The sequence below is a fragment of the Triplophysa dalaica genome, chromosome 5 (assembly GCF_015846415.1).
Source record: "Triplophysa dalaica isolate WHDGS20190420 chromosome 5, ASM1584641v1, whole genome shotgun sequence".
NCBI classification, from domain to species: Eukaryota; Metazoa; Chordata; class Actinopteri; order Cypriniformes; family Nemacheilidae; genus Triplophysa; species Triplophysa dalaica.
Genome location: NC_079546.1, coordinates 5,425,637 through 5,444,708, shown reverse-complemented (window position 1 = coordinate 5,444,708; position 19,072 = coordinate 5,425,637). Strand labels below are relative to the sequence as shown.

At 37.7% G+C, this 19,072-nt stretch overlaps 2 protein-coding genes across 2 annotated transcripts; both read left to right on the top strand.

Annotated features, from left to right (window-relative positions):
- The first annotated feature begins 1,873 nt into the window (after positions 1-1,873).
- On the top strand, positions 1,874-6,194 carry rergla (RERG/RAS-like a). The gene is made up of 5 exons (XM_056748670.1): positions 1,874-2,130; positions 2,232-2,288; positions 2,815-2,888; positions 3,772-3,920; positions 4,920-6,194. The coding sequence occupies exons 1-5, from the start codon at positions 2,073-2,075 to the stop codon at positions 5,209-5,211; spliced, it is 630 nt and encodes a 209-aa protein (XP_056604648.1). The 5' UTR covers positions 1,874-2,072; the 3' UTR covers positions 5,212-6,194.
- An 8,221-nt stretch (positions 6,195-14,415) lies between these two features.
- Positions 14,416-18,893, top strand: il17ra1a (interleukin 17 receptor A1a). Its single transcript, XM_056747833.1, has 11 exons — positions 14,416-14,687; positions 14,817-14,841; positions 14,930-15,076; positions 15,198-15,322; positions 15,415-15,541; positions 15,643-15,690; positions 15,805-15,959; positions 16,071-16,145; positions 16,292-16,361; positions 16,469-16,591; positions 16,938-18,893. The coding sequence occupies exons 1-11, from the start codon at positions 14,583-14,585 to the stop codon at positions 18,287-18,289; spliced, it is 2,352 nt and encodes a 783-aa protein (XP_056603811.1). The 5' UTR covers positions 14,416-14,582; the 3' UTR covers positions 18,290-18,893.
- Positions 18,894-19,072: the final 179 nt, after the last annotated feature.

Here is a 19,072-nt window from a genome sequence, read left to right as displayed (position 1 = left end):
GGATTTAATATGCACTCATAATATGAATTGAACTCTTTGCCTTTGATGAGGCAATAAAGGCAACATAGCCAATACTACCCAAACAACAGCACTTCAACAGTAAATCCATTATTTATTCACTGTATGCTGCATCTTAAATTATCATTAAGTAATAATGTTGGGACTAAATTTAAGGGAGTAATTGATATTTAATAACTATAAAGTTTTTTACAGCAAAAAGCCATATCTCAAAAACGATGCTATATCAAATTAAATCACGAACACTTTTTCTATGCAAGAACTAGGTCACCCCATTTTACGATCAGGGCTTTTAGACTATCTGGCTAAATCCTATTTGTGCTGTGTTTTCTTTCAAAGATGTACTGCACGTCTTGCTTTGAGAGTTTTCCAAAGCGGGCTACGACTGGCCGTAAGTCATTTTCACATATTTAGATCCAAGGAGAACCAAAGGTACCAAAGTCATGTAATCCACTTTGATTAATGTCTCAGAACAGAACACAAGTAACAAATAGAGACTTTGGCAAACCAAACCCTCCCCGCCTCCTGAATTTAATAAGAAAGCACTGCTTTGTTGGAAAGAAGACAAACGCCATAAAGAAATCATTCTGGACTTCAGAGAGACATTTTTTTCTTAAATCTGTCACGTTTTCAAAGCATTACCTCCTTCTTGAACATATATATCTGGCTCAACAGTTTGATTTTGTTGCATGCATAACCTGTGTGAGGGGACACTGAAGGGGTTATGTTATATTTATGGATTCAAAATCTGGACAGAATCGCTGCAATAAAAGAGCTCATAAATTCAAAATTTATATTTGGCTATGGACCATATGATTTAGTGCTGGCCAGCATTTTCTGTAGCTTTTTCCCTCTGATGCATGGATGCCTGTTATTGTTTTTCAATATTTGCATATGTGGAAGCTCTAGTTTAAACAAAATCAACCTTTTTAAAAAGTTTGGTTTACTAAAAGTGGAACTGGAATGTGTTCGGTCTCCTTATAAACAAAGACCATTTCATGTCTTTCTGTATTTATTCTGTTCCCAACGGTGGATAACATGTGCCTGTAATAAAAATCTGCTTCGTCTATCACTGATTATTATTGTAGTATAATAGCACTTCAATCACCAGTGAGCACGCAACCAAACTGGAACAGCAACTGGAAAGCAATTAATATGCATTTGTTGCTGGAAACGAACGTGCATGTTTCTCTCAGTCAGAACCAGATTTGCTTGAGATAAGAAAACTTCTGTATGCAATTATCTCGCAGCTATAATTTAAAGTGCATTCAGCTGGTTTATGATGATTTTGTGACTCATTTTTGTGGGGGAACCAGCTTATGTAACTCATTCACTAAATGAATGATGGAGGAAAATATGAATAGCTATTAATAATTAGGCCTATACAAGAATATTTGCTTATTCAAATTTACGAATCTCTCTCAGAACTATGTTGTGGATGATCCAACTTAATGCGTATCACATGACATTATCATTTACCTCCCTGACGTCAAACACAGGATCATTCTGGATTTGATTGGATCTATTAGACAAAAAGTAGTAAAATACACTCATGTGCCAAGGATAAACGAAAAAGTTTACATAAACTTATTTGCATTGTGGTCCTTGATGTAATGCACAACTTCACTACTAACTATGGTGACAGGTTACCTTGGTAAAATACAGTTTAACCCAACATCCTTATACACATACATGAATGTGTGTAACGTGTATAAAAACAGTAATACACTTTCAATTATCAACCCAAAAAGAGTGGCCACAATATCAGATGATATATTCAGCTATGATGCTGTCGTCACAATGACGCAGCGCCACGGACGCCCGGGCTGGAGTGCGCTCTCGCTGAGCATTTAGGGAGGCAACGGGAGCGCACGAGTCTTGTAAACACCTTGCTGGACACCGACACGCACTCAAGGACGAACACAGAGGATGCGACTGTCCATTCCGACCCACAGACAATCGTCTTTTTAAAATCGCGCACAAGATGTGGCGCGCGCATTAAGCGGAGAAGACTTTCATTCTTTTGCGGTCTTTAACCGGACGCGTTTCAACCAATGATCATGAATGACATAAAACTTGCAGTTATGGGAACCGAGGGTGTTGGGAAATCAGGTAGGCTGTATTTTATTGACTTGTGCTGTTTTAATCGCAATGCAAGTTGTAAAACAAGCTGTTTTTGTTCAATGATGCCAAATCTTCCTTTTCGTTCACAGCACTTATTGTTCGGTTTCTAACTAGACGATTTATTGGAGAGTACGCATCCTCAACAGGTATGTGTGAAAGCATTATTTATCAATTTTATAATATGCCTATTATTATTATTATTATTATTATAGGCTACTGCTGTGTTCGGTGGATTTGGTGATTCAATGTGGTTCAAAAGTGGTTGAATTCTAATGAGTTGAGGTTTCTATAAGAAATACCATAATAATAAACCGCAGGCTGTTTACCTTTAAACAATTACAAAATTAATTTAATGAAGAGTGTTAAGGGCTTTATTCCAGTAGAACTGAATGGCATTTAGTTGGTTTCTTAACAACGATAACGTCCCACCAACAGAATCCAACAGTAGAGACCCATTCCCTTAACCCAATTATCTCCATTAGAACCGCTGTGATGTTTTCTCTAATTTTTTGGCAGTGAACACATTTGAGTATGTATGACTTGGGTGTCTTGTACCTCTTGGACCGCCCAGTGGTCCCTCGCACCACAGAGCTTTGTTATGCCGAATTGGCTACACACATTGTGCCCATGAATCAACAGTCTACCTGACATGAGCTGTTGTTGTTTTTACAGAGTGCATTTACAGAAAGCGCATGTCTATTGATGGACGGCAGTTGAATCTTGAACTATATGATCCTTGTTCTCAGGTAAGTGTATTAAGGCATTTAAATAATTGTTGTAGGTACACAAATTGTGTAGACTGGTGAACTATGCCAATGTGCATTGCTAGAGTTTTCTTGTGAAATCATTCTTTATTCATATAATATGGTGAATGTGGTATACCGCATATATGGGGATGTAAGCTTTTAAATGATTTTGATATATATATATACAGTGTGTATATATATATATATATATATATATATATATATAGTGAGAGGTTAGGAAGAGGTTTTCTTTTGTTATCAGTTCCTTTCATAGTCTGAGTTAGACAATTTCCAGAGAGCCTGGCATCATCAGAAGCATAATGGTTGACCTACTAAGTGTTATTGCTTGGCCAGAAGTCAGCCCGTGTCATTCGTCTTACTGGCATAATGGGTATTGCGGGGTTGCGTGTCTTGCAGCCTTATATAATCTTTCCACAAGCTCTCAGACAAAGCCAGCACTATTTCATGCACCAATCAGCACTGCCATCTATTCCACCTGCCCTGAGACTATACAAGGCTGTGTTAGCATTTATATAATGCTTAAGACATACAACTTGCATAACAACATGCAACTCGATATATGTTGGTTAGATTTAAAGGAACAGCGACTCTTTTCCATATAATGGATGTGGATGTGGACTGGGGCTGTAGTGCTTTACAGACATATTAAACATCATAATCGCATTCTGTGCTATGTTAATGTAGTTAGATGTCTATCTAAGAGGACGATTGTGTTTACATCTGTGACAAAATCAAATTATTATACGAAACCAATTGGCCATTATGTGATTGGACACCATCTGTTCATCTGTCTCTTGAAACTCCGATTGTTCTCACAATCCCATATTGTCCAATGATGTTTTGATCTGATTTCTTTTTGCAGCCGTGTGAAGGGAAGTCCACTCTCAATGAGCAGATCCACTGGGCCGACGGCTTCGTGGTGGTTTACGACATCAGCGATCGTTCCTCCTTCCTCACGGCCACCGCCATAGTGCACCTCATCCGAGAGACTCATCTAGGAGTGACTAAAAGGTACCAGTTTCGGTCGGTTCATACTGATCACAAAAACACCCTCAGCAGTTGGAGAATATGTGAATGTCCATGTATTTCTGTTATGTGGGCGTCCGTAATTGACCAGATTCTGTTCATATTGAAAAAACTGGTTTAATGGACTATGTGGGTAGTGTTTATGTGGGATGAGCTGATGGTTCAAGGACTCGGCTCGTTTTATTTTTCAATGGAGAAAGACAAGTTTGTGAACATATCAGAAGTATTTCATTGCGATTAAGTAAACACACCGGGGGTAAAAATCCAGTTCATGGCAGAAATAAGTGAAATATCGAATGGCCTGTTTTTAATCAAAACTATGTTTATTCGTCTTTTAAATTGATTGGACTTCTCCAGCCGTTCCTTTTTAGAAAGTGTTTACTTTGGTCATAGTAAATCAGTCCAGGCCTCACAAGACGGAGCCAAAAACTAAGAGAAATATCACCCATCAAACGAAACATCTCTTAATCTTATCAACAGAAACGTTCTGTTACCTTCTGAATTTGGTGGCTCTTTTAGTTCAGATTTCCTTTTTAAGTAAAAAAGTTCTCAAATGAAATAAAGAGTTTTGTGGTTTCTAGCTTTAAGGCCCTACATACGCTTTACTACTTTCCTTATGTTCTCCTAAAGGTTGAGAAAACTTATTTTTAGCAGATTAACACACATAAAAGTACATTTACATTTAGATTTATGCATTTGGCAGACGCTTTTATCCAAAGCGACTTGGTGTGCAATGTCCAATACATTTTTATACATAGGTATGTGCAATCCCCTGGGATCGAACCTTGCGTTGTTGACGCTGTTCTTACCACTGAGCTACAGCAAAGCAAAAGTACAGTCTGTTATTGAAGTTTCCTAAAGTGACAATAACATCGATACATCTTCCCTCATCATTTCAATTAGAAATTAAAAAAGCTTTCTGGATTTCAGATCTGCTTTATTATACATGATTTACAGAAATGGTTTTTACCCGTGTGACCACAGGGACAGGGACACAGACTCTGTGATTTTCCTGGTGGGCAATAAGCAAGACTTGTGCCACGTGCGGGAGGTGGACAGGGAGGAAGGCCAGAGGCTGGCGTCCGAGTGCCGCTGCCAGTTTTACGAGCTGTCCGCCGCAGAGCATTACCAGGAGGTGGTGCTCATGTTTTCCAAAATTGTGCGAAATGCCAGTCTGGGAGGAAAGGCCAAGGACCGCCGGCGCCGCCCTAGCGGCTCTAAGTCCATGGCCAAGCTCATCAACAACGTCTTCGGCAAACGACGGAAATCGGTTTGAGAACTTGAAGACAAAATGGACAATGGTTACAGGATAGACATGAGATGTGGCATGTAAACGTGTCTCAGGATAAGTCACATTAAACTCCAAAATCTAAATCAATGCATTAAAAGTACTTTATTTTTATTTGTGAAATTAAATATGTGATAATTGAGAACACTGCCCCCACAAATTTTCAGTGTATTATTTTTTTTGTATTACTTTGGTGCATGAGTCTATATGTTTTTACATCATGGTTGTATTTGTTCTATCCCGTTTACTTCAAATTTGACCTTTTTATTATAAAGAACACTGTATTATATGAACGAGAATCTAATAAGGGATTCCTATTATTGAGGATTATAAAAGATAATTTTCTGTCTTAAAGGATTAGTTCACCTTCAAAATGAAAATTCTGTCATTATTTGCACGCCCTCTTGTCATTTCAAACCTGCGTGACTTTCTTTCTTCTGCAGAAAACAGAACAAGATATTTTGAAAAATGCTTGTAACAGATTGACGCCATTGACTTGCATTGGTTTTGTGTATTATTCCTTTAATAATAATGGCACAATTTAGTTTAGTTTTGGGTGTGAATTGAACTTGTTTCCTCATTGCTTACTTTTTGCTGTTGTCTTGTCTAGTCATCGCAGTGATTTGTACTGTGTAAACATGTTCTGTACAGCGTCTACTTTTGCCTTAATAGGGTCTTTGATAACTTTTTGAAGGTGTAAAAAAAAACGAATAGCCTATAAAAAGCAGAGGATACTGACATTTTAGCTTGCGAGGCTTAAAGCCAAAGTCAGCTCTGTAATAGTCATTGAGAAAGTGTTTCTTGTGCTTTTAAGTACCTGTTTACTCACTGTTTTATGAAATGAAATATCTTGCGTCAGGTATTGTATGATGCAAGCATTGACATACTATGGGATTATAAATCTCCTTGTCAGACCACTTTGAATTCATGTAAAAAAAATGTGCATTAAAATAACTATTGATTAAGTCAAATTGACTGAAATGGCGTTTTCTTCAAGGTAGAAACCTTGACTTATTTTTGAGTACCAAAACCGTAATCCAAATGTCTTTATTTGTTATTCATTTATATGCAAATCAGCACAATACAGTGCATGCACAGAAAACTAGTGGAATAAAAACAACATACCACCTACTATTTTTAGAAAAGAATGCAACAGACAGATAGGATAAAGAATCAGATATGTTTTTTATTCCGTTGGTAAGTGGCAAGAGGCATGTTATCACGTTTTCCTTGACCCTTTGAACGTCTGGCTTTCTTTGCTGCGTAATGGTTCAGACACAGGTGGGATATGGATTGGGCCCCTCCGGCTCTCATAACTGCAGTAAGGCTTGCAGAAATGAGATATCTCTCTATCAACATAAGGGAGAGGAGTGGAGGGCTTGTATGCCATTGATTTAAAGAGAGATATGAAGTATATGCTTATATGGGTCTTGTCAACACGTGTTGATTCCTGGATGAACACGGCCGCGCAAACATCACAGACAGCTGAACGTGAGCTGGAAATTTCACTTTTAAATCAGGTTTTGGCAACTCCTCATTTTGAGCAGAAATGTATCTTCGTAGGTTCCAGTTATTGTGTACATGTATTTTTCCACTCAAAATCTACTATTTCCATTTCGTTGCAGTCAGACGTGAGGTTAGTTAGTGGTTAGGATTATTTGTTTCTCAGGAATGTTCTTGGCTATCAAAATATGTTGATCCAGTCGGAATGACTTGAATCATTATTTTCCAGCTGCTCTTTTTACGTTTTCATTTGTACATAATCTTGGTCAATCATGTCATTCTCCTTTGATCTTGTCTCTTGTTAGTTTTCTTAGTTTTACTTGTTGCCTTTCAATAATCTTAAAAGTCACATTCAGAATGAATTCCATCAACATACCTCTATTTTCTTCTGTATTTTCCACTATTTTCTTCGGCAGACACTCGCAGAAACAAGGATTAAAATGAGCTCTGCGTGATAATACTCTGATTTTACTTTGCTGTAATGTGGAGGTACAAAGAAAACAAATCTTTCTTACACTCAGCTCATACTTATCCTCCCACCTAAGCCCTTACAAAATATGGCATCGAGACAGAATGAATAATATTGTTTACCACACCATGTCCTCGTATCGTCATTCACCCACTAAAGAGGGAGGTGGGGTGTGTGTGTTAAACAGGTGCGTGCAGCAGGAAACTCTATAGAGGAGATGTGTTGTTGTGAGACAGAGGGGTTGGTTTCCAAAGCACATGGGAGCTCACGTGTAACCCGGCTTCAGGTGTTCCTGCCAAACGTTGCATCTTTAACTTGATCTTAACACCTGACCGAAGCATAAACACAACTCGGCCGAGCACGCAGAGTTACCTAACCTAACAGTGTACACATTACAGGTGCAAGTCTTTTATCTGTATTTCAAGGCTTGTTCACAACGAGAACAATAACTAAAGATAACAATGAGCGATCCCTTTAAACTTGACTATTTTTGTATAATTATTTTTATATAATATAACTATACTCATGTTTTAGTCATGTAGAGACTATTATTGCTATTATCTTACATTCACAAAAATAATAACATATTTTGAGAAATGTCTCATGTGTCCATATGGAAGTCAATAGGGGTCAATGTTGTTTGGGTACCAAACTTGAGAAGCAAGAATGTCATACAGGTTTGATGGTAACATGATGGTAAGTAAATGATATCAATAATTTTGGGAAATAATTAGCAATTCTTTTAAGGTAATCCTAACAACATTGTTCCCCTGTTTTGTAAATTGGCTTTGAACTCTGCTATTGTTTTATATTATAAAAAATGTATAACTTTATACTTGAAGTTCTCCTCCTTAAATGGTTAGCGCCATCTAGCGATGAGGTAGCGCCATCTAGCGATGAGGTTGCGAATTGCAACCAACGGCTCACTCCACCCCTCCGTTTCGAGCACTATGGTGGCTGACACAGGACTAAGATGTTGTCACTTTTTTGCTTCTTTGCCGAATTAGATAATATATTTACAAACCCGCTCTGTAGTCAGTTTAGGACTACTGTAAACAACATGGTGAATTCCACGCAGAGAGACTGTGTGTAGATAGAAATACCTCATTCAAAGGTAATAAAAACATTATATTTCATTACTTCATTTATACATCTCTGAAGACATAGTTATGAATGTTATATTGTATTTCTGGTAAAAGATCCTCTAAAAAATTACACACCGAACCTTAAACTGACATGTTGAATCCTACGACATTCTTTGGAATGAATCTGGTTTAATTCTGTCAAAGGGCTCAAGATATTTTCATTTGATATTAAATCTATTCTCAGACACATCTTTTAGGTGTTCAGTATGTACACCATGCTAATGCAACCTTTATAAACGTCTGGAGCACATTCACTGGAATTCAGATGCAGGTAGTGGGTAGCCATGGTAAATCTTACCCTGCTGAACTGTGAATGTAAAGAAAGACGTTGCATTAAGGTTTCCACCCTCCATCGTTTCGCCTCAAGAGCGCTTTTGTAAAAACAACACGTTGGATGAGAAGCAGACCCGGAGAAAGTGGCATGCACACCATAAACCATAGTAGCTGAAGGCTTATTCATAGCCCGGCCAAGGGATTGTCTTGCAGGAACGGACTGGAATCTCTTTGATGAGGCCAGAGGAGTAAAGCCCCAACATATGGAAGTTATTAACACAAGCTAAAATCATTCTTTGATTCATTTCTGAAAAAAGGCCCAGTGTCTGAATGCCGTGTGTTGTGATAATGATGTTATAGTTTTAATCCTTGTACCACGCGTTTAATCACATCCCGTTCTGTCTATCTGCAATAGGCTGGATGAAGGGTGCAGCAGATTTTGGGCTTCACATCAAACAGGTTGGACCGTGTTGTAACCTTATAGTGACCCACATGTATTGTGCACAAAGAAATACACATGGGCCACATTGACTGTATGCATGTTGTTCTAGAAGTATGAAAAGTTGATCTATGTTTCATTTAATGGGAGGTGAAATGTTTAAAATACATTATTTCATTAGCACATACGATATGGAACGCAAAGAGGAGACGAGAAAGCGAGTTGTTTTCCTTGTTCAGACGTCAAGAAAAAGATGTAAAGGTTGGTGAAGATACACGTGAAGATTACAAGTTATTTGTATGTGTAGTCTTGGTAAATTTATCAGATGATGACGCAAACATGCTTTAGGGTTTAAAGAATCCTCGGATAGCTGGTTGAACCTGGTCATTTGGTATAAGTTGGGGCAGAAGTCAACGGGGTTGAAGCTAGTAGGTCAGCTGGCTGAGGCAAACAAGGACAGACAGCTGGGGTTTTTCCTGACCTATGGAAAAGCAGCCCGTTTTTTGCAGTTTATTGTGTTGACACTGGTGCCACAGGAATGACAAACTTCCTTTCTAATTCTGGTTTTGCTCAATGAAGAGAAACTAAGCGAGTTAGTTCATGTACATTTTATTTTCTCTGGCACATGAAACTGGCAAACCAATGTTAACTAAAGTGTCTTTGATGTGATTTCTCCTGAACATTCCGTTCCTGTAAAATCAGACCTCGATTGCAAAGTGTATTGAACACTGGATCTACTTTTAAAACTCAATTAAATTCAAGAAAACGATAAACATAGCTCTACAGTTCATCTCCATTTAGACATTCTGTACCCAAGCGGCTTTATATGATAATAAACCTCTTTTTCTCTCGACTGAAGCACACGTACCCGTTTGGAATCCCACCAGCCCCGTGCATCTAATGGCCCTCTGGTTTTTAAAGAAAGACTTGGCACCTGGCTGTGTTTAAGCTACCGCACTGATGGGAACCGAGCACAGAGATGGGAGAGATAGCTCCCGGCCTTTCAGGCCTATTTGTAAGTGAAGCGTACCGGCTGAACCGCACATACAGACTGCAGGTGCGTGGGCTTAGATAAGAAACAGCGGCTCTTGCCCCGGCACTCCTCGGTCTGCCATTCCAGCGACACTGTGGTGGGTTTCATCCAGCTCAGGTATGCTGGGAATGTACCCAGAATAACGGATTAAAGACAGATAGCCTCTAGTTTTCAGCTATTGATGGAGAAATTTCTTTTTTGGGAGGATTTGCTTGATTTATACCGCATGGTCTCCCTATTGGCCATCTGTGGTAGTTCACCCAAGATATTTAAATTCAATCATCATTTACTCCCTTGTCATTCCAAGCCTGTACGACTTTGTATTTTCCAGAACACAAAGAAGATATTTTGAAGAATGCTGGTGACCGGTCAACATTGACTCTCATTGTGTGGACACAAAACAACTAAGGCATTTAACAAAATATCATCTTTTGTGTTACACAGAAGAAAGACTCATATACAGGTTTTAAACAACATAATATTTGAGCCATCAATCCTTTTAACCTGCATTTATCCTATAAGAGCTATATCGTCGCATATTACGCAGTGATTTACATTTTAACATAGATAAAAAAAATTCAGTCTGCCTTCTACCCAACCTCATGACAGCATATGCGTTAATGTTGACCAATGGGTTACGTAAGAGCGTGTGTGTCGAAAGGCCAAAGAGTTTATTGGGACAAAAGTGTGAGCTGTCCTATCCAATTCTGTCTGTTCTGCCAAGTCTCCTTCAGGAGACAAAGTTTACTTTCAGAAGACGTTGAGGGGCTCTATTCTCCTCTCTGCCGAGCACAGGGGTTGAGGAGGGGGGGCAACAGAACAGAGATTAAAGTGGTCCAGTTTTACCAATCAGGAAAATATTCTGTTCCATACCAGGCGAAAATGAGCAAGCACACAGAGATAAGACAGATGTGTGCCTGAGAGTTTAAAGAAAGTACCAGTCTGTTTGATTTAGTGCTATTAATGAAAATAAAAGATAGTTTCTTGAGTGTTTGATGAAGCGTATGAATCATATCTTCAAAATATCTTCACTGATTCTAGTTTGGATTAAGAAATGTGAAATATGTATTATTGCATAATGGAGTGGGAATTTAGATGCCTCATACATGAAGAGGAACATCTCATAAAAGAACAGAGTCACGGTTTACACAGAAGTCCTTATTTTCTCTGTTTCTAACCCATGATATTAATGTCATTGTGAGATAAAAGTAGGCGATAATCGATAAAGGAGCAATTTCTGTATATACACTGAATTATATGTTAAACTTTGAAACGATAACTTCAACCCAACTTTATATTGTGTGTATATTTGTGTCATGCTGATTTCAGATTTTACCCAGATTGTTACTGTTGCGTTGTAATCCAAGCATTTCCTACAGCATTAATCAAACCTATCATACATTACAAACGTGAGCCTTATCTTTGAGAAATGATGTCATTTATACATGATCGCCGTTGTTTCTCATTCTTCATCTACACATTTCAAAGGTAAAATCTCTGTTGGCAATGTCTTCAACACTTAAGGGCACTTAGAAAGCACGTGTATGGCCGGTTTCCATTTTGTCCGATTGCCAATGACATCCTAAGTGCTCTACTGGCATCGCCGAACAATCACGGCATCTCAGATTCTGACAACTTTCACAAATCTGCGTCTGTGTGCAACAAGGTTGGAAAACCAGAGGTCCGCACACCTGAAATTATCTTGAGATGACATTATTCTCTTGAGAATTAGGTCAGGTCACTAGTACTATACATGCTACTTAAGAACAATAACGTTTAAAGTCATCTCACATACATTGTTGACGCATGTCCCACACGATACACTTTTGTAAAAGAATGTCAAAGTGATCAATCCATTTGTCCCACAGGGTCTGGAGAAAAAGGGAGTCATTTAGTTTTCTGCTGGTTAGTCGGTCGTGTCATTTTCCAGAATAACCCAGATACCACCAAAAGAAATCCAAAGAAGAAAAACGTTATTTCAGACTGATAAGCATGAAATTGTTAAGCCAATGTTTTACATTTCTTTGCTCCATTTTTCATACAGGTTTGGCATAACATAACGTGCTGACTCACTCAGTCAAAGCAGTCCATAATAATCAGGCTTTAAAATGGTTGTGCAATATTCAGGCGAAACATGATTGATATCTCTGTATATTTTTTACAAAAAAGTGTCATCTCATCACCATGGTTGTAAGGTGCAATTTGCAACAATTTAGATACTCTAACATTGCATCCGTAGTTGTGATAATAAACATTTCTATAGTACATTAGACCCCACGTATAGGTCCCATGATGTGCAGAAAGTATTATGATGAGCTTGTATTGTCAAAGCATATTAAACTATACAAACTTACAGATCAAATGTATCCGTCTCTGTGAGACAAACGTTTTCTTACATTTAATGTTATCACAAAGTTTGATTGTAGCTGCTGATATGCGAGATAGTGCTTTTCTTCTTTCATTTATAATGAAAGTCAACGTCTTTGTTCATCTTTTTACACTATTCCATTCAAGTATCCAAACAATTCGCTTCAGATCCACAGATGCTACATATTAGCACCTCAGATTCCTCTCATCTCTGGCCAGCCCATAAAAACAGGAGTGTGCACACCTGGGCTTGGTGTGGGTAGCCCTCATTTCGTGATGCCACTGTTAATCTCACACTTTTAATACTTGGACCATTTGGCAGACCCTCATGTGTTGAGTGATCTGTTTTTTTAGTCCCTTACACAGTAACAGATTAGCTGGGAAGATGCTTTATTTTTAAGAATTATTTCTTACTTTTGTTTTATTTTTACATATTTATTGCTCAATTTTCATGACAGTTTGCAATTTGTCTGTGTGAAAATGCTCAGGTTAAGAACGCTTTGGGTAACATTAAATTATTTTGGGCAATTGGGCAATTTTCACTATTAACTAGTTGTTATTAGCATGCCTATTATTGGCATATTGTCTTTTTTTAGTCCTTATAAAGCACATATTCTGCATAACAACTACCTTACTAACTATTAATAAGCAACAAGTTAAGAGTTTATTGGCGAAAAAGTCGTGGTTAATGGTTTGTTAACTCCGAGAATTGAAGTGTGACCACGTTTTGTATTAATGTTTTTATGTATTCATTTTATGATTTAAAAAACAGAGGTGTTAAACTATTTGTTTTTATTCTACTGCTGGTCAAGGTGGAATAGTGTTACATGCCTTTTAAATGTTTTTTTTACCTTTTTCAACATGGAAGGCAAGACCATTGTAATTTAAATTAAGAAATAAAAAAAATGTACTCCCATAAAACCTTTATTTTATTATATTTGGGTTTTTTATGGTATTTTAGAATTCAATTAATTCAATAAATAGTTATTTTAATAATCTAGCCGTAAATCTATTTGCTCCAGATTTTATTTTCAGTAAAGACTTAACTTTAAGTCTTTAGGTATTATAAGGCATTATTAAGGGTTATTAAATGTTATGATGCATTATAATTCATTACGTGTGTTGTAATACATTAAATATGATGTTATAAAGAATTTTAGCCAAAATGAAAATGTGATGTGTTACAATGAATTGATAAGTGTTATAATGTATACACTGTAGTTACAATTATTCATGAGACATTATAAGGTGCATAACAAGGCATAATTAATCCCTTTATAAAGCATTAAGCACATATGCTTTAAATAACGTGCATCATCCTTTTATTATCCAAATTGGTTATAAATACATGTTCTTTTGATATGTTTGTACGTTTTCTAAACTATAGAAACAAACCTTTTAAAAAAAGAGAGATAAATAGTCCTTACAGGCAAAGTTACAGCCCAGCCTCTGGCTTGCACGTGCAGTGGTGACGTAGCGCCCTCGTGTGGAAAGTTGAAGGAGGAACAGGAAGTGAGCGCAAGAAAACCCCGTAAAACTAAATTCCGAAGAAATCCAGTATGCAAATGTTTATGACGTCGTCAGTGCAGATGTCAATGAGTAAACAAAACATTATTTAAAAAATGTAATAGTGGTATTTAGTTGGCTATTTATGTTTATAATAATAATCATAATAATTATATTTACTCTATTTTATTGTTTAATTTATGATACATTTATCAATCGAATAATTTGAACGATCATGTTCACTGTCCTGAAAATATACGATAAAAAATTATACGTCAAATTTCTCTAAAAAAGTCATCACTTTACCAGCATTAACTTGATGTAAATTAGTCGTTCTTTCTCTATTTGTTATGACGCAAAGAAGGTCATTAGCGCCTACTCGAACTTCAAAGTGCCCTATCTAGTGCACTAACCACTATTACGCAATCGCCGTTTTTAACAAAAACGCAGCATAGGTTGCTCATTACCATAATTCCAGGAAGTTTTTTTTATGTCGATGTTTCCTGTACCTACACCAACCTGTTTACCGTAATCTGTACTGCTACTGCCGTTCATTCAGTTCAAAGCGGAATAAAACTAATGTGTTCAGTTCTGTTTGGGTTCATGTAGGATCAAACTTACATCATGAGTTTCTCGCACATGAGAGTTGTCGTGTTTTTCACCTTGATACCTGTAATGCTGAACATGCATGTTATGGATGACGGGCTGTCTCTGAACTGTTCACAAAAGGTAAGACATTGTTGATAAATAAAGATTATCGGATACAAATAGGTGTTTAGTGTTATACTGGCTTTGAGTGTTTCGTTTAGTGGCTCCTTTAATGTTTGTTTGATCTTTTGTCTCTCTCTCTGTTTCCAGGAAGTACAATGTAAAGCACATTTTAGTAAGTGTTTTGTTTGGACTTTCTATTTAAAAATATCTTTAAAATGTCTAGATTTTTATTTGTCAATAACTGTATTATTTCCCTATAGATAACTGCATGTATGATGGGTTTCTCCAGCCTTCGAATTTCACTCCTAGTGGTCCAGATGGTTTAAGAGTACTTATTGATGTAAGAACTAACAAAAATGGTGAACTAGAGCCAGTGATAGTGGCAGAATGGAAAGCGAAGGATGATGGTGGGTTACAGATTACGGATGGTTTCGTGTCTTTTTCAATTCATGTCAAGTTTTTTAGATTCGTATTGTATGGGTTGCAGTATGTGAACCAGACGTACGAGATGCAATTCATGTCTTGCAGGAAGCATACATTTTTTGGAAGGAACCGAGTTTAGTGTGACCAAGTTATCTACCAATGCGCAGCTGTGCGTCCATTATGTGTTCCTCCAAAAGTTTAACTCCATGAAAAATCCTGATGGTGAAAAGGCAAGATTTATTTTTCTGTTAAAATTGCTCTCATTATTTTGATTAAAAAATGTCTGACTTTTTCACTGATGTAACGTGCGATCCGTTTTTAGTGGTCTTTTTCTCTGGATAAAGTTGTGGTAGATCCAGGTCTTACATACCTAGTTACTGTCTCCAATCTTCCTAAGCCAAATTTAGAACACACCAGTTACAACATCAATGAAAGAGTTGTTGTTCCAGGTAAATAGCGTACTGACGTCTTTGCTCTTTTAAGTTAAAAACACAGAAATGTTGATGCTGGATGAACATTTATATTCAGATTATTATCTATTTATCCACAGGTTGTGATGATCCTTTGATTCGCCAAACCAAAGTCTGTTATGAAATAGGTGAGAGGAACTTCATCCATGTTATCTAGACAAGCATATACAGAGAAACACATAAAGTTGGTCGGATATATTTTGTGTGAAGTGTGAAAGATATTAATTTGACTGATCTCCTAGGGGAAACGTGGCAAGCTAATGTTACCGCGGGGAAGACCGAAGGTCTGGATGGTAAGCCTGTTCTATCTGTTGCATTTAATCCCGGAGAGAATGCAGAAAAGTACATTGTTTTTGTAAAGTGCAACAAGGACAGCCAAACGAAGACTCTACTTAAGGTACATTTTTACATGCACATTTATTAAATGAGATATATCCAAATAAATCTATACACAAGTAATTTGGGATATTTTCCTGATAAAGTTTCACAATGCACACTCTTATTTTAGGATAGTAGGACATTACTAAATGTGACGTTTGACCTGGATAACTGGCCGAAGACTTGCTGCAATTTTGATGTTGAGGTGTGTGTCCGTAATCATTCATTTCATACCATCTAAAATACATTATGAATAATACGCTAATGCTACCATAAAGAATAAATGCTTCTTTGTTTTATGTAATGTTTATAATTCTAATTGTGTTTTTTAAACAACGTCTTTTAATTTAGATCAAGCCATTTTTCCCTAAGTGTGGCAATGACTGTCGCCGAAAGAATCACAAATTTAGCATATGTCCTGGTGTGTATGGCAACCTTTTAATAAAGCTTTTGACTGCCATTTGTTGTAGATAAAACCTTTTTGTAATATAATATATTTCATAAGATCTATCGTTTTATGTTTTTCAGAATCACTAACTACCCCCACCTGCACAAATTCAATACTTTGGATCATTTATGTTGGTTTAAGCCTCTTCATTTGTGGCGTGTTTTTTTATGCTATTTATTTGTGCTGCAAGAAACCACAGAAAGGTAAATATTGATATTTAATGGAGACAAGCTGAAAGCTGTTTTTTTTTAAACAATACACTTGAAATAAAAACAAAAATACTATTGGTTCATATGGTTGCATTTGTCTGTAAACTTCCACAAATTTAAACAGACTCGAAACACGTGTAAACAAAATACTATTATTTTAAAAACAGAACGTGAGTTTCTATATCATTTTATCAGAAATGAAATCCGGCTGTTTGAAGTAAAAGCGATTGCAGCATCCTGTCTTAAACACATAACAGTGTACGGATAGAATGAGACTATTGACTATATTGCTGAAAACATCAATTTTTCTTTAAACTATTCATGTTTCCGATATCTTTAGATCAAGAAAAGCCTCCCGTCCCTCCTGAAACGGAAATGTCTGTTCAACCTGGCTCACGATCCGTATTGATCATCTACTCCAGGGATCATCCTCTTTACACAGACATAGTGTTAAAACTCTCTGCCTTCCTGCGGGCCAAATGCGGGGTGGAGGTCGTGCTAGACTTGCTGGACACTACATGGCTCGGCACCATCGGCCGCTTACAGTGGATCGAGCAACAAAAACGTCGCATCGAGCAAAACTCGGGCAAGATCTTGGTCCTGTGTTCCCCAGGGGTGCAAGCGAAATGGGGCGCTATCTGCGGTGAGCCTCGCATCCTTCTACGGGAAGACGCACGATCTCCGATGGGAGACATGCTGACCCTCGCCCTCCAGCTGATCACACCTGATATGCAGTATCCCGCTTCCTACGGGAAGTATCTGGTGGCGTACTTCGATGACATAAGCAGCGAATGCGACGTGCCCTCTATGTTTGACATTGCGGTGAAGTACAAGCTGATGAAGCATTTCGAAGAGCTCTACTTTCACATCCTCGACATGGAGAAATATCAGCAAGGGATGATGCATTGCATTAAAGGAATCAGCAAAGATGACTACTACAAGTGCCCTTCGGGAAAAGCCTTGAGGGACGCCGTAGAAACCTTCCAGGCCTACCAAATGGAGAATCCGGATTGGTTCTCGAGCGAGTGCGTGGACAGCGAAGACGACGTGAGAGGAGAGTCCAGCCCGCTTCTTGACATCCAAACTGGAGTGCACCCCATTTACGAGTCGAAGCCTGTGTATAACCACGGTCTTCCGATCCTTGTAAATGAGGTGGAAGTCCACCAGGAGATCCAAAGCGTACGTGCCGTGATTCCACAAATTCACGACATCCCTGAGGGGTCCTCAGTCAGGATGATTTGTCCTATGGTCCATTCGCATCACAGCCAAGTGGTTTCCAATCATCCAGAAGTGGAAGCTCCTCTTCCAGTATCTATCGTTAGTATGATCCCCAATGGCCCTGAGAGCTACCCGTATATCCTCGGTCAACAAGTATCTGTTGAACCATCACTTCCACCTTTGGAGTCAAGATTGTTTTCCGTGGGGGAACAGTCGGAGAGCTGTCAGACAGGGAACAGTGATGGTCAGTCCTTTGTGCCGCCTTCCGAACAAGCTGTTCAGCAGCTGGTGGACTTATTTAACACTATTTGGACTCTGGAAGTCACAGCACCTCCGCCGTCAATGGAAGACAGCTTCCAGTTAAATCAGGAGATGGACTTATCCCAACCAATGGAGGTGGAAGAACATGAAATGGATGAAGCTTCACAAACCAGACCATCAGAGGGGTCGGACCAGGGCTATAGTTCAAGATAGTGTTTGAGAGATTGATATACAGTATGTAATTATTTTATATAACAATTTCTGATATATATGAAATGATGACATTGGCACATGAGTTTGATCAGATCACTTTTAATTTAGAAGTATCTTTAATAAACGGGTTTATACAGAAGAGCAGAGCACACATTTTCAAGCTTATGTGTAACTATTCAACACAAGTCAAAGTATTTCTGTTGGGCTTGTTCGGTATATTGTTCGTGATGTGTTTTGTTTGTATATTGCACTGGAATTGCTTTGATTGTTGTCGATACATTTTGTCAACTATTAATCTGTTAGAATCTATATATAATTGCATTGACTATGTTTCTAATTTTATAAACCAGCACTCTTTGGTAAAATTGTGCCTTTTACCGTAATCTTTATTAAATATCTGTCAATAGTACTTAATTTATTTTATATATCATAACACTTAATTTAATCTGAGTTTTATTTTTCTGTACGTAATCTAACCAGTATTTATCCGGACTGTTGCAGTGCAAATTATGTCGTGTATGCAAACCGTAACACAATTTGCAAAATAAAGCCCTTGTGAGAAAATCCTCTGTAAAACATTCAAGTGGATAAATATAGAGTTGGGTTTGGAAATAGCGTTCCTTATCAAAAGGTTTTGTACTGTACATACAATAAAACCTGTAGTTCAAAAAAACATGCGTAGTATGCAGTGATATACAGTTGTTGGGTTATATACTGCGCGATGAGGCACAAAAATCCCATAATGCACTGTCGGCCTGCATATTTAACACATTTTGCTCACCC

What these genes read in the sequence shown, in the direction of transcription:
- rergla (XM_056748670.1), top strand. Translation starts at nt 2,073, where the DNA reads ATGATCATGAATGACATAAAACTTGCAGTTATGGGAACCGAGGGTGTT. An exon ending in AGAGTACGCATCCTCAACAG is followed by an intron (nt 2,289 to 2,814) that starts GTATGTGTGAAA and finishes TTGTTTTTACAG; the next exon opens with AGTGCATTTACAGAAAGCGC. An exon ending in CATCTAGGAGTGACTAAAAG is followed by an intron (nt 3,921 to 4,919) that starts GTACCAGTTTCG and finishes GTGTGACCACAG; the next exon opens with GGACAGGGACACAGACTCTG.
- il17ra1a (XM_056747833.1), top strand. Translation starts at nt 14,583, where the DNA reads ATGAGTTTCTCGCACATGAGAGTTGTCGTGTTTTTCACCTTGATACCT. An exon ending in AAAATCCTGATGGTGAAAAG is followed by an intron (nt 15,323 to 15,414) that starts GCAAGATTTATT and finishes ATCCGTTTTTAG; the next exon opens with TGGTCTTTTTCTCTGGATAA. An exon ending in CTGCAAGAAACCACAGAAAG is followed by an intron (nt 16,592 to 16,937) that starts GTAAATATTGAT and finishes CGATATCTTTAG; the next exon opens with ATCAAGAAAAGCCTCCCGTC.